The sequence below is a fragment of the Oreochromis aureus genome, linkage group 23 (genome assembly GCF_013358895.1).
Source record: "Oreochromis aureus strain Israel breed Guangdong linkage group 23, ZZ_aureus, whole genome shotgun sequence".
Taxonomy (NCBI): domain Eukaryota; kingdom Metazoa; phylum Chordata; class Actinopteri; order Cichliformes; family Cichlidae; genus Oreochromis; species Oreochromis aureus.
In genome coordinates, this window is record NC_052963.1 from 15,184,090 (window position 1) to 15,199,372 (window position 15,283).

The 15,283-nt window shown below is 40.6% G+C and overlaps 1 protein-coding gene across 3 annotated transcripts in view; it reads right to left on the reverse strand.

The window, feature by feature from the left end:
• Positions 1-965: 965 nt before the first annotated feature.
• The window catches only part of LOC116323110 (histone deacetylase 4-like), a 90,673-nt gene continuing 76,355 nt past the window's right edge, over positions 966-15,283 (reverse strand). For all 3 annotated transcript variants that reach the window (XM_039606759.1, XM_031743369.2, XM_039606760.1), the window contains 11 exons: positions 15,079-15,125; positions 14,853-14,960; positions 13,092-13,147; positions 12,710-12,797; positions 12,477-12,596; positions 11,428-11,525; positions 10,334-10,452; positions 10,002-10,135; positions 8,422-8,506; positions 7,891-8,035; positions 966-5,771 (listed from right to left, as the gene is read on the reverse strand). In XM_039606759.1, the coding sequence (XP_039462693.1) occupies positions 5,729-5,771; positions 7,891-8,035; positions 8,422-8,506; positions 10,002-10,135; positions 10,334-10,452; positions 11,428-11,525; positions 12,477-12,596; positions 12,710-12,797; positions 13,092-13,147; positions 14,853-14,960; positions 15,079-15,125 (1,043 nt within the window). In that variant the 3' untranslated portion in view covers positions 966-5,728. The remainder of the gene's footprint in view (positions 5,772-7,890; positions 8,036-8,421; positions 8,507-10,001; positions 10,136-10,333; positions 10,453-11,427; positions 11,526-12,476; positions 12,597-12,709; positions 12,798-13,091; positions 13,148-14,852; positions 14,961-15,078; positions 15,126-15,283) is intronic.

The window sequence follows — 15,283 nt, forward strand, 5'->3', positions numbered from 1 at the left end:
ACAAAAATATCAGTATATAGTTTAATCCAAATAGAACAGAATTCTGGAAATGTTAACTATTTTAATAAATAATATTGTTAAATATGTGCATATTTTTCAGTTTTGAGAGCTACTCTACCTACTATTGTTAGACTTACACTGCCCTGGAGGAATCCAATATTTCACGTAACGTTTTTAAACAATAGTAAAAGCTATGAAAGTCAACAAGTACAAATAAAAAAATGTTGTACATAAGAGTAAATATGTCAAAATAACAGATCGATCTAATCAGCAGTGATTAGATCTGAACTTTGGAGTATTAAAGTTTTAAGTAAACCAGAGATGGTGGAGCAGAAACCCCATGATGATTTGAGATGGAATGACTGATTAGCTTTTATTCCTGTGACCCCGTACGTCATTTTGCTTGAACTAATTCTAAGCTATATATAGAAATGCAATCAGATGAATGCCAGTTTTCTTATTCATCAGCATTTTTGATCTTTCAAAGTTAGACGTTTAAATCATGTTCTAGACTAAATGTTTAATTAATATTGACCACAGCTGATAGTGACTGCTTGGCCTTTGCCCAAATGCAGCCTGCACACTTGTGACACTGGGTTTTGTAATTCGATTTACTACTCAGAGAGAAGTCATCTGAGACTTTATGCCTCTCGTGGTGCACTTTCTTGCCGTCACGTGGTGGCCAGCTAATTTTTCAGCTCAAGAAAAAGCATGACTCCACTGTCTGCATTGCAGATACCCTGAAACCAATACTACTGATTATTTTTTTATTGATTTGCACTATGATGTGGTCAAAGCACCTCATCAGCTAGAACGTGACCAGAAACCTATGATCGCCGTATCTCTTGTATTGATTTGGTCCAGAATCCTGGTCACTGACGTCAAAACCTCACGAGATAGCAACAAGTTATCCCAATGCTGACCCACTTTAGATGACAAACCAATAACATGACTGGAGCCGCTCGTATTTTTCAGAAATATATTTTATAGATGATGTCAGAGATGAAATGTCCAAAGCGTAGGTCCCAAAGAAAGATAACATTTTTCATCAATAGAGACAAACAACAAACAAAAAATAACTTTTTTTTTTATCCATTTACATGTAAACCAAGAATTGCTCTTGAGCCACAGTGGTTATATATATGTATAGAACTGGCCGAGGTGGGTGTGACAATCAAACGACGATGCCCTTTTCCCCCCCCCAAACCTTTTCTCAACTGATTTCTCTAGTGCCCATTTAGAAATCTTTGAAAGAGGAACATTCTTTGGGAGCGTCTTTTTAAGGTCTGAATGTAGCAGAGGTTTGGCAGAGCACGTTTCTCTTAAACACAGTTCATACAAGTCGTAAGTGCTTAAAATCACTTATCCAATAAGAATGATATTAAATGTTTCTCAGTGGAGTCATTTGGACAAAGTCTTTTGAATTGTTTTCCCACCAGAGAGGAAGAAAAAAACCATCCCTCCTGGTGCTCTTGGGAGTTGCCAAGGGAGGTTTTTTTGTTTGATTTTTTTAAATATATAAGTCCTCCAGTGTTCTTCTTCTATTGTGCAAATACACTTTTTGTTACACAGACAAGCAGGCATGCTGACTCACAAACCATGCAAAGAGTTAAAGTTTGGCGCGAGCAGACAGCAAAAAAAAGAAAAAGTAGTAGTAAAAAATCTACAACTTAAGCAAGTAACAAGTGGAATGTTTGGTTAGACATGAAAAATATCAACTTAATCGCAAATCTTACAAGTTTAGAAAATTATATCAACTCAAATTTAGACATTTTTTTCCTCTGGCCTGTACTACTGCTCATCCAAGTCTATTATTCTGCTGTAAGTGGACCAGTTTCAGTTATAGACAGCTGGGCCTTCTCTGGCTAGAGTTGGACTGATATGGGATTTTTTAACACAGATACCAATATTTGTTTTTTTAAAAACTAATATATTTTGAGATATCGGCTGATTTTTTTTTCCCTGTCAGACAACCAAAAGAAATTTCCCTAAAATTTGTTAGGGATACTTATTTATTTACTTGTTTATGCTCTGCCCAACTGTGCTGGGATTAGAAAACTCAGCCTTTTCTGGCTAAAGCCTGACTGATAAAGGATTTTTAAGACTGATACCAACATTTGGTGATCTGAAAATCTGATATTCTGATATAATGGCCAATACATGTTTTTCTTTTGGACAAACAAAATAATTTACCCTAATTTTTTTGGTGGCGTACTTACTTATTTACACTCTGCCCAACTATGCTCAAATTAGCTGGATGTTGTCTTTGTAGCGCTGCATAGTGGCCTCTGGTGGACATACTATGTAATGTCAACACTCATAACTTAGCTGAAGGGTGTTTCTCTTCTTTATTTTTTAAAATTTTCATTTATTGGCTGTTATAAATGCCATTACTAATAGTATGGCAAATAGGTAATTATGGTTGAAATATCCACCCACTAATAAATCAATTGGGGTTAAAAAAAAAAATGGGGACTCACCTCGTGATGCTCAAAGGCATATAAAACATATTTGAAAAACTCAGCAACAACGTGTCCTCCAAAAATCAAACATCTTCATGGATAATTTATGTATAATTTATTTATTTCTACTGCCTACATCCACTAGCCAAAAGAAGTATGCAGATAGTTTTAAAGCTCGTATGAGGTTTAGATTGTGAAATTCTGTCAATGCTGTCATATTTGCAACAGTAAAGTGTTAACACCCGTGGAACGTAAGCCCCTGTTGATTAGTTTTAATCATTTCCTACACTGTAACATCAAAAAGCACAAAAGGTTGCTATTATATATAGAAATAGGTCAGAACAGATACTCAGATCTCCCGAGTCACCACTGACAAAGATAGCAAGGGCAAAAATACATTTAACCATCCGCAATGTGGCATCTAAGTCTAATCACAGTTAGATGGCGGATGTATTTTGGTGGAAAGAAAATAGCTCCTACATGAAGCTCCTCACAGCAAGGTTTGTGGATATTTTTGTGTAAGTGGGTCATCTTTTTTTCTTCTTTTTGAGCACCACAAGGAAACTTCTTTTTAGTCCCATTATATTCAAAAGCCGCAGGAATGTCTACAGCTGATATCATCAAACCTGGGCAACTCGCACCAGAACAATCTAAATGGATAAATCACCACAGGCCAGAGGAAAAACACGCTCATTTGATTTGGGGGATGAAAAGTCCCTTTAAAAATAAACATGACAGTCGTCTTTAATCAGGTGTTTAACAAAGCAGTTGACAGATGGGGGCTCATTTGAATGTATTCGATCTACTCTTCATGTCAGGTCAGTTCAAAGCAGGAAAAAGGAAGAAGGAAACACCGACGTCACGGACATGATAGTGCCACACATGCTTAGAGAAGGACTTTAAAGTGATTGGCTGATGGTTTCCATCCCGAGCTGCTTTAAAAACAAAAAGAAAAAAATCCTTTCTTTGACATAGGTGTCCCCTTCTTTTCTTTTCCCACTACAGAAAGCTCAGCTAGCTACATAAGGTGGCCTCTAAACGTTGTTTTGTTTGATTTTTAGGTGTTGTCACAGTCGAAAGGTAAGCGCATGTCGCACATGCACCAGAGGAAAATGTTAGGCAACAAAGTGATCAAATGTCTTGACTTTGTAGGTGTTTAAAAAGTCAACGGCGGTGCCGCGTAGTGACCACTGGAAAACAGTGCAGTCGATGACGAGTTAAATATGCTGCTTTTTCAAAGTTGATGGAGTAACATCTTACACCATACTGCTTTTCTTTTTTTTTTTTGCTCACAATATCATAGCTGTCATTAGTTTAGAGTACATTTATAAATTTTTCCATATACAAATCTCCTATAAACAGTACATGTTATAAATACATCATTGATGAAAATGCAGAAAGGCTTTAAGGGAGCCGTAGAAAGAAAGAAAGAAAGAGTTGCTCCTTAGTTTTGATAAATACAAGAAAGAAAGAACAATAGTACTACGGACGTGAATGGCAGCCCTATAACTATCCAGAAAACGGATAAAAACACAGAACAAAATCTATGGATGAAAAAAGTTAGAAAAATAATTTTATACAATAAAAAGTAAAAAAAAAAGAAAAGGAGTGGACACGCTTACCAAACACACTTCTGACGTTGCAGAATTGACAAGTTGATGCGAAAATCATACATGTAAAATACAAACAAAGACAATACTCGATTACTGCCTCTCAAAATATATTCAATTCAATATACATGGCTGATGTTTAGCTCACAATAGTAACCAAGGTAGTTGCCAACCGGCAAAGCATGGGATCGGCACACACACCTGATCTGTGAAGGAGTGAAATCAGTAAACATTGAACTGGGTATTGGGCGCCTCGTCTTAAAGGGCCAATACGTGAAATGTTTGTCGGCTTGCCATCTAAGTGGAGTTAAGTACTGCTGTAAATCCAAACTCATGCTTTGGCTTTCTCTTGCTTGGCTTTCTCTTTTGGATAACATTCAAAATATCTTGCAGATAAAAAGAAACAAACAAAAAAAACATGTCTGGCCTCTCTGCTCAAATGCATGCGTTTTACAAAGCGACGACTTCGGTTAAAGGGAAGCTACATTAAAGGCTAAACCTTTTCGCAAGTTTTTCTAATTCCTTCTTTGAAGGTCTCCATGTTTGCACCTTTTTAATTTTTTTTACTCTACTGAAGCTGGCAACTACCTTTACAAAGCGCTTTCATTTCTTTCTTTCTTTTTTCTTCCTTTTTTACAGAAAAATAGATCCATCCAAAAAAAAAAAAGTAAAGTAACTCTTCAAGAGAGGCCGTGAGAGACATAAATGCTGTCTTCGTCACGTTCCAAGTAAACATGCTGAAAGATTGTTTGCTATATTTTTCATCATTCTCCCCCACCCCACCCCCACAAGAAAGGACTTGAAATTCTCCTCCGTCTCCCGCACCCTCGCGCCAATTCCTCGGCGAGAAAAATCTTAAGGCAATCTTTTCCTGAACAATCGTGAAATCCAGCGGACCCTCACCAAGGCACTCCTCTCACTCGTCAACCTTCGACAACAGGCTGGTCCGGCGAGGCGACGAAGTCTCACCGTTAAAATCTTTGTAAAAGCCTACTCAAACTTCGGCCCAACCAAAGTCCACAGTGAACACAATTAGTAAAATTATCTTCTCGGTTGCCGTGATGCCCCACCTCCCCCCACCCCATTTGTTTAGGGAGGGAAAATAGTCAAGAAAAAAAGAAAAAAATCCCCGAGCTTGCCTCTTGACAGCTGGAGACGTCTGCTGTCCCCGGTGTCCGTACTGAATGTGGTCAGAGGGCAGCCGCATAAAGCACCGTATTTTTCTGCACACAAGTGTCATCGCACCTTTCGGTGACGAGATCTGATCTCGCCCCCGCCTTCTCCACCCTCCCAATGGCTCCGCTCCAAATACGCTCGCCCGCTGCCGTGATCACTTGGTCAGCCGCCGAGGGCTAACATGGGGGTGCGAAGACTGACAGAAAAAAGGTCTCTGTGCGAGCGCTTGCCGTTATGTTTAAATAAGTTTTTTCCAGTTCAGTCCTCCTCTGTCTTCTGATTGGCTCCCTACTCTTGAGGCTGAGCCCACCCCCTCTCCCTCGTTTTTTTGGCCGAGGGGCCGCCAATCAAGGTGACTGACGTGGTGAGTGGGGTTATTGGGGACTAAATGAAGGGATCAGTCGAGACTCTTTGCTGCTCAAAGAGGCGTTCTCCGGAGAGGTCAATGGTAACGCGGTGACACCCTCACGTTTTCGTCCACTACAGCGGCTCCTCCTCTTCCATGGGCTCCTCCTCGGGCCTACTGAGGAGATAAAACACAGGAACATTAATATTAGACCTCAGGCTGTCATTAACAAAACACATCCTCAACTTTACCAGCAACATCGAGGACTGTAAGAATGGAAATCCAGTGTGGAAAGTTAAAACTGCAATTCTTCTAGCAGCCACTTGGGGCTTGCTTCAAAAGTGAGTCAATCCCCATTGACTCTCATGTTAAAATGCCTCGACAACTCTAAAGCAGAAAAAAACATGTTGGCAGTTGACAACAAAAACTGTTTTGGTCTCGATAGCTTATTTGCTATCTCATGACAGCTACACAGGGGGTCTTTTTTTATTGATATTGAGGCATTTAAAGTTTTTTGACACACCAAGCACATTGCAAACGGTCTCCCCCAACTCCCTCAAAAAACCCCACGAAATTCCAAATGTTTTGGATGCAAATTTGTTGTGTAACGTATGTACACACACTGAAATTCGTCCTCATAGATTGCACTGTGAAAAAAAATTGACTCAACATCAAGCAACGATGAGCTGGTCCTGATGTTTTACGGTTTAAGTTGTATCACGATTGCTTTTGCATGTATTTCATGATGTCAGTGAAGCAGTTTGAACTCTTGATGGGAGGCACAAAAATAATATCAGAGAGCCAATTGACCCGAAACAATGTCCAACTGTGCATCTGATTTAATAGTATTAGTATTACTACTACTATTATTAAAATAGTATTATTTTACTATTTCCATATCATTGTATATTCAGTACGGCTGCGTTTTGAGCTGATTATGCGTTCGGTATGTACAGCTACATTAAAAATAGGCCATAAGCTTTACACATGTGGTGTGTAAAGGCCTTTAAAGTTTGCATGATTGATAGCGTCTCTGACTGACCTGAAGTGGGCGCTGTGGCGGCTGTTTGCTGCATGGTATCTCAGCTAATTTAACTTTGTATACTGGACCTCTGGACTGTGTTTGTGGCTTTTGGATCACATTTAATGCTATTTTCTGACAAACAACACACATTGCTTCTTGTAATTGCACTAATAGGCTGCCCAGGAAGTCTGTGCTTTATCATTCAGGACGTTACTCAGCACTTGTTACCAGGTAGATCTACACCCATGCATCTAAATCTCTCCTTCAAGCCATTCAAACAAAGGGTAGCGTCAGAAAAAAGTTCCTCTCTTCTTTTAACCTTATATACATTTATAGGAAACTGATTTATCTAGGATTACAAAACTGTGGGTACTAATACTGTGTACCCACAACAGTGACGTCAGCATTATTTGTAAAATTACGGGCCAGCCACTGAATATTTACTGTAATTTAACCCAAAAGCTTGAGTGGATAGAATTGATATCACCCCACAGTATTTTTACAGATTTTCAGATTTCCTCTTCACCTTTTTTTTCCTTCTTTCATGCAGGTGATTTTTGCCATTTTAGCATCCTGAAGTCAGTTATTTAAATATTAAATGACATTAATTTAAGACCTTAGCAAGAGTGAAAGGGAAGATTTACAAGATGCTACTGAGGGCTGCTGTGGTTTGGAGATGATGCCCCTGACAAAAACACAGGAAGCTGAGTTCACGATGCTTAGATTTTCAGAATAGAGAAGATTCATGGATGTAGTAAAGGAGGACATGCAGAGGGTTGGTGTGACAGAGGAGGATGTTAGGGACAGGGTGAGATGGATCGACTATGGTACAAGAAGTCGAAAAAGTTCTTGTTGGCTCTTTGTTTAGGTTGTTTTATAAATGACCTTTGACCCTATCTAAAGACAAACAAAGTCACTATTATTTCATCTATCTTATCTCTTTAAAGTGTTTAAAGTTGTAAATACAGTCCAGGGACTATATTTACAAAAAACTGCAACAATATGTGCAGTTGATCAATACATGCAGAACTTGTTCAGTAAACAAATGAATCTTTGAGTTATTTGGAGGTTTTATTGGATTCCATCAGGATTAAATATATTTCATAACAAGTTACTTCAACTACACAGACTTGATGTCAACGACAGAAAGTAGTCCCGGTGGGTGACTTTACTGTTGCCAGGTTTAAAGGTTATATAAAGTGTATAACTACTCTTAAGTCAAGACTATTGCTCTTTAAGCACTGTGTTTACTTCTGATTTTGGATTCCTTACCTTTGATCCATGGCATTAGAGTTGGCCACAGAGAGAGAGGCCATGGCGCTGACGGCCTCAGCCTCCTCCGAGTCTCCTCGTTTGGCTTCCAGCAAAGAAAGCCCCAGCCGCGGCGAGTAGCGCTGCACCGAGCGCCAGTACTTACCTGAGAAGACGGAGCAGATAAAAGACAGGAGGGAGGAAAAAACAAGAGAAACAGAGGAACTGAATAAAAATAAAGCATTAAGAGGGCTGACCTTAAATATATGAAGCTCATACACAAAAAATGAACCAGAGAGAATCTTAAAAAGTAAAAATAGATATTTTCTAATAAAAATGTTGCAGACTTTACTGTTTTTTATTTTGTCACAGAGAAATGACATGTTGAGTATTACTCAGCTTGCCTTTCAATTACTACTTCCCTGAAGGTTCAAACCTTTCACTGGTCTGGATTGTTTATGAACCTACAGGTACAGATTAGGTTTCTAATAAAAACTCTGTCCCTGTGGGTATCAGTGTTATGAGTCTGTGCTCCTGCGACGGTGAACTCACTGTGAGTCTCCAAAACTTTCTCCAGAGAGCGAACAGCGTTGGGGTTTGGCCTCTGCTCGAGGACAGCCTTGGGCAGTGGGTCCAGCTGCACGGGTCAAAAACACAGAGAGAAAACGCAAACATGAGCGTGCAACAGCTTCAACAGGATGACCTGCAATCCTTTTTTAATGAATCTCAGCCTGCTCCAGGACAGCGACGTCTATCGAGTCAAGACTGCCCCGGAGTTTAAGTGTGGATCAACAAATAAATAAAATACTATTTTATAAGTAAATAATAATAATACAATAAATATAAATATCTAAAAAAAATAAATAAATAAAACAAAATAAAATCAAATGAATAACAACAATTATTTAAGAAAACAACCAGAAAGAAATAAACCACTAAAATATTGCTGCCCGGCCTCAGAATCCTAGAAGATGGCCCTACGGTAGACATTTGAAAGTTCTAGGTCAGTGTTTCCCACCACGCCACATATTTCACATTAGAAAAATCACACGGCACACCACCAAACACAAATTTCACAAAAAGCATATTGATAATTTTTCTCTGGGCACCAGGCATACCAAATTGGCTCGGTTAGTTCCCAGTATACCTTTTTTGCTTTCTTTCGAACACTGCTCTACGACTCCCCCCTCGGGGCACTACGACTACTTTTTCTTTTCAAATATTTATCTATTGCTATTACGTACTGCGTTGTCTCACTCACAGCATGACTATTGTGTAATTTCTTCTTCGTCTTCTGTTTTACTGGCACTTGGCAACCTATTTAATTAGAGCAGGTAGTTGTACTGCCCTCTAGTGGAAGAGAATGTAATTGTTCTGCGCGTTACTCATGCCGGTCATTTAGAGTACTAATTAGGTGGAACCAGATAATTTTCCACGGCACACCTGATCATTTCTCGCAGTACAGTGGTTGGGAAACACTGTTCTAGGTGACTTTCTTCTTGAGTCATCGCACTCATCCCTCCTTGAGCCTGGTTATTTTCGAGGTTTCTTCCTGTTAAAAGGGTGTTTTTCATTCCCACTGTCACCAAAGCGCTTACTCATGGGGGGGGTCATATGATTGTTGGGATTTTCTCTGTTTTTTTTTTGTATTACTATAGGCTCTTTACCTTACAACAAAAAGCGCCTTGAGGCAATCTGTTGTTGGGATTTGGTGCCATATAAATAAAATTAACCTGAATTGGACCGACAAAGTTGTGTGTCCACACTGCATGCCCGGTTTTGTGACGACTTTAGCCTTTACGGCTGTAGGGTAAAATGTAGTCGACTCACACTATTAAAACGGACTATTTTAGCCCCACCCCTTTAAGCCAAACTTCTTCTTATTGGCTAAAACTTGCATACGTTTTGAGAACATACAGAGCCAAGATATATAAAGTGTTTATTTAATCACTAACTTCTACATTTCTTCTCATGTCCACTTCCAATCAGTTCTCATGTGTAAGATGAGCAGGAATAAAGGAGCCTGATCCACGTCCTGCTTTGACCGGTCTTCTTTGTTTCTAACGTCGACCCTTTGAGACGTCCTTTTATTAGGATTCCAGCCTTGTGTGCTTTCAGAGTGACCTCCTTACCTCCTGGCTGAGCAGGGCGGCCACGCAGGCCTCGGAGGCATCACAGATGGCGGTGAGGTCGTGACCTCCCTCTAGAGCCAGGACCACGCGGCCTCCGGCGAGGGTCATCAGCTGCCTTGTCAGATAACCGAAACCTGAGGAGAGTTTACAGGAAGGAGGTGAATGCACTTAAATGTATCTGAATGCCTTCCACAGCTGCTGAAATTCATTAACATTTTATCACTTTGTTGGAACCCAAAGACTCGGTTTCAAAGCTCGGTCAGCAGCGTGAGCACGTGTGGAGCGGCTGGAGCATGAGATAAGAAACACACTACCGATAATCTCCCACTCACATTTGGATGTCAGAGTGTAGCCGCCCAGCGGGGGAGGGTGTCCCTCGACGGCGTCGAAACCAGAAGAGACCAACACGATGTCTGGAGCAAACTCGTTGGCTATCGGCATCACCACTGACCTGTGAGTGGAAGGGCGGGGTTCAAAGATTAAACAGTGCATCAGCCAACATCTCAACATCATCTCCACAAAGGCGATACACAAAAGAGAAGCAAGTTTCAATCATTATTGATTTCATGACAAACAGTTGCTTCATTAAAGTTTGGCAAATAATTAAAGCTGATTATTAATTAACAGTTATTAAACGAGCATCACACAGTTCAGGCTTCTCAGTTACTTTTATTTGTTTCATGAGCTAAACAGCTGAATATATCTGGATTTCATTTCATTTCATTCAAGTTTAATCCATTAAGAAAGTATCATGTGATTAGTTATGGCCATCCAAACAAAAACAATCCAGCTGAAGAAATATTCAGATTTCCCATTTGGTATCATGACAAAGTGGAACAGGAGCTCTCAGAGAGCGCAACTACCCCCGAAGGGCAAGAGCTGAAATAAAACTCATCTTTGTGATGCTTTATTACAACATGCTGATGTTGGCTTGATTTTTTAACAATGCGCTAATGTCTGACCATTTCACCTTTGATCTTGAAGCATTACATAAGGAAATGGTGTATTTTCTTATCTTTACCCATACGCTTGGAGCAGAATGGGCAGAAATCTTTATGGCGTCATTGGTACCCCACAAGATATTGTACTGAAACAGTAAAAAGTATGTCATAGATCTCTCTCCACGCTCTTTCATATGATAAATATTCATCGATATGGTTTCTTGAACAGTTTTTTAAGGTCAGTTTTGAACTTGCTAACAATGAAGATCAGAGTCAAATACTTTGGCAACCTCGTGTCCGCCAAGGCCCCACATATTGTTGTGAAGTCTGAAGGCCAACAAACAAATGGAAGCGATTACATACGCCCTCCCTTTAAGGGAGAACTTCATTTGGGAGTAGGGCTATAAAGGCAGGGTGCTTAACTCTGAGGTTTGTCGTCAAAAATTAAACCAATCCCTCACATGTGCTCAAGGTTTATCTGGTACCTGAAAGCAGCCAGGTATTCTGCATCTCCCATGGGCGGGTCGAGACCTCCGGTGAAGGCAACGTTAACGTTGAACCCGACTCCAGGGCCACTGCCCACCTGTGAAGAGGAGCACAAACTTCAAGTGAGCGTACGGCACAAAAGAACAAAAGGAAAAAAACGTGCTCGTTTCATTTTTTAAAGCTTTTTAGCTTCTTTTGGCTAATTATAGGATGCTTTTCACATGCTTTTCCCTACTTCAGATTATTTCTTGCCCTTTGATGAAGATGTCTTTAAAAAAACAAAAACAACCATTAGAACATAGAGCATTAATAAAGTGATCCTTGGAGAGAGTTCAACTGGAGACTAACAAGATACACCCGGAGCCAACAGATAACATAAACTTGGAGTGCAACCAGCTTCAAGAAGTGTGGACTGAAAAAACTGGCAACCAAACTAAAAACTGTCAAAAAGCTGAAGTGGACCAATTATCATTATCCTTCGCAGCTCCACGGTTTTTATTCTTGGACTCTAGTTCATGCTTAAAATTATCTTTATTTATTTTATACTCCTCAGTTCATCCGCTGTCTGGAACAACTCGTTTTAGCTCATCTCCCTTTTAAGGCAACTTTTCTTCATCACACTGAGCCATAAAACACAGTGTGAAGCTGACAGGGCTTAATTATACACAATTTTATCTTGTTATGTGAAGCTGGCCATATTTAATATGCGTATCCTGGCCACCAGGTCAACTGTTTATTGAGGCAACTATCTAATCAGCCAATCACGTGGCTGCAAAATCCCAGCGGATCAGGAGTCCAGCCACGTTCAAAGTCACTTAAATTACCCATTCTGACCTGACTTTGAACTTCAGCAGGTTGTTTTGACCATGTCGACATGCCTAAATGCACTGAGCTGCTGCCATGTGATTGGCTGGTTACATATTTGCATTAACAAGCAGTTGCACAGGTGTACCTAATGAAGTGGCCAGTGGGTGCAAGTTAATAAAACACAAATGGATTACTAAAAAGTAAAGAGTGGGAATATTCTGTTCAGGTCACACACACTCACCTCATCAGGTGCTCCGCTTCCAGGGAAGAAGTTGCCGTCGTCATAGCGATGAACAGAGATGTAAAGGACGTTGGGGTCATCGTAGAAGGCTTGCTGGGTGCCGTTGCCATGATGAACGTCCTGAGAGTAGAAGAAGAAAATAAATCTAACTGATCTTAAAAAAAGAAAAAATCTGCATCTTCTGATTAGCGTCACATGACAGAGGATCATGTGACAGTAGTCGGGACACTCACCCAGTCCACAATGAGGATCTTGTTGACATTCAGTCTCTGTTGCAGCAGTTTGGCTGCGATGGCCACAGAGTTGAAGTAGCAGAAACCCCTGAAACAGCAGCAGACGGAGGGCGAGAGCTCCTGTTTGTTATGAATATCGTTGCCAGAGCTCCATTTTCATTTTTTTAATGGGACAATTTAAACACTTTTTGAGGAGGATATGGAAAATAAATAAAGCAGGGCCCGAGAAAGCTGGCAGAATAAAGGCACTCAGGATTTTATGTGCAAATAAACTCAATGGTTTATGTAATTTCTATTCCAGACGAGCCTGTTCCAGCTCTGGTATTTGTATACGTGCAGATTAAGTGTCTCCAAGTGAGTGCGGTGATGGCTTTGGCCTTACATGGGAGTGCTTTCCTCCGCATGGTGTCCAGGAGGGCGGACCACAGCGAAACCATTCTGGAAAAAGAAGAGGCAGGAGCGACAGGAGTCTGTTAGCACTGATCACTGTTTCCTCTGTGATCGTAACCACCATTAAAAAAACATCATAACTTAGCCTTTAAGTGGGAAACTATTGCACATGAATCAAATTCAATGCTGAGAGCGTAACCAACATTAAATCACAGAAAGCAATACAAAGTGAACAGAGGGTTTAATAACTGTAATAAAGCTACAACAAGGATCCCATACAGTTTTGGGGCTAAAACAAGCAAGAAAAATCATTGATGATGACTGTTTGTGTAATTTTGTTTAACAAAATAGCAGAATGCTGGCCACCTGAGGGCAGATACAGGTGGAACATGCAACTTAAAACTTTACTTTTTGCTAAAGCATATAGTTAGGGCTGGATCAGGTGACCTTGAACCTTCCCTTAGTTACACTGCGATTGGCCTAGACTGTTCAGGGCTTCCCATGATGCACTGAGCATTTCGTCTTCACCGTTGTGCATTTAATCATGAGTTATTATTAATCCCTGGTTCTCTTCCACAGAATCTCTGCCAGAGGCTTCTTCCTTTTAAAAAAGGGAGTTTTTCCTTCCCACTGTCGCCAAGTACTTGCTCATAGGAGATTTTCTTGAATTATTGTCTTTACCTTATAATATAAAGCGCCTCAAGGTGGCAGTTGTTGTGATTTGGTGGTATATAAACAAAACTGAAACGAACTGAGCTCAGTGAGCTGTGAAACATGGGGACTGCAGGTAAACTACTCTGGAGTTATTGATAAAGGTGAAGCAGCCAATACGAATTAAGCTGCGTGCTCTATTTTTTCTAGAAACTTCTTGCTTAAACTTTTGCCTGATCTCATTTCAGGTAAGTGGTGCTCTCAGGTAGACACCGAGTTGTCTGCAACCACTGGCCAACTACTCACAGAGTGGAAGCAAAACTGTGAATATCACAACACCAACTGTGCATGGGGAGTTGTACCTATTGACACGTGTTGGTTGTAGCAGAGAGGCATTTACTTTGAAGGCAAATGATTTTCAGTGTGAACTGCACTGATTAAAGTTTCACTACTGCTCACTCGCCAGTTCGTGAATGTTTGGAGACGAGCTGACAAACTTCAAGACATTGTGTCAATCTTTTAGTGACCAAAGCAATCACAAAGATATTTTGGATGCAGAACCCTCTTTGCAACTAACTTCATCTAGCGACAGCAACAGGGACATGTTGCTACTTCAACCACATGTTTCAGTAGCAACATGTGGTTGCCAAGACATCCAGAGGAAGCTCTGAGTAGAGACCCTGCTCCTTCTCATCAAGAGCCCACTGAGGTGTTGCAGGTGTCTTATTAAAATGTCTCCTGGGTGCCTTCCTTTAGAAGCTTTCCGGGTACCCCGAGCTGGGAGGAGACCCCGGGGCAGATCCTGAAGTCACTGGAGGGATTATATATATCTCATTTGGCCTTTGAGCATTGTGGTATCTCCCAAGTGGAACTGGAAAAAGCTGAAGAAAAGGACATTCAGAATACCATGCTCAGCCTGCTCTGGCTGGGTGATGGAGAACGAATGAAAGGGGGTATCTTAAATTTTTAAGTAGCAACTTTAGGCTTCACTCTGAATTTTCAAAGACTGTGGCACAACTGCAGCACATAAAAACACATTAACTGTGCTTCATCACAGTGGGAAACAGAGCAAGAAGCACCATACAGGTGTAATCAAGGTTACCTTTAGCTCTCCAGTAGCAACTTTAAAAACAAGCTCTACCACCGAGCCGACAGCGAGGCGAGCCGCGCTGGAGGAGTGGACCTCATTCCAAATGGTGTCGCTGTCCACCTAAGACCAGAAAACCGAGCCTCATCTTGATAAACTGGCTTGGAAACAGATGTTGAATAGTGCAGAAAGTGTGAGCTGTTTTAGCCCCTTTTAAACAAAGCAAATAAGCATTACTTACCCCCACCCCTCCACACGGGAGCCGAACAAACATAGGAGTGATTGAACCTGTTGCAGGAAATAAAGATTAAATTTAAAGCTATCAGCAGCTGAATGTGTGTGTGTGTGTGTGTGTGTGTGTGTGTGTGTGTGTGTGTGTGTGTGTGTGTGTGTGCATACATGTTTAGATATCTTTGATAGGGCAGAAAATTGGCATGCTACTGTAC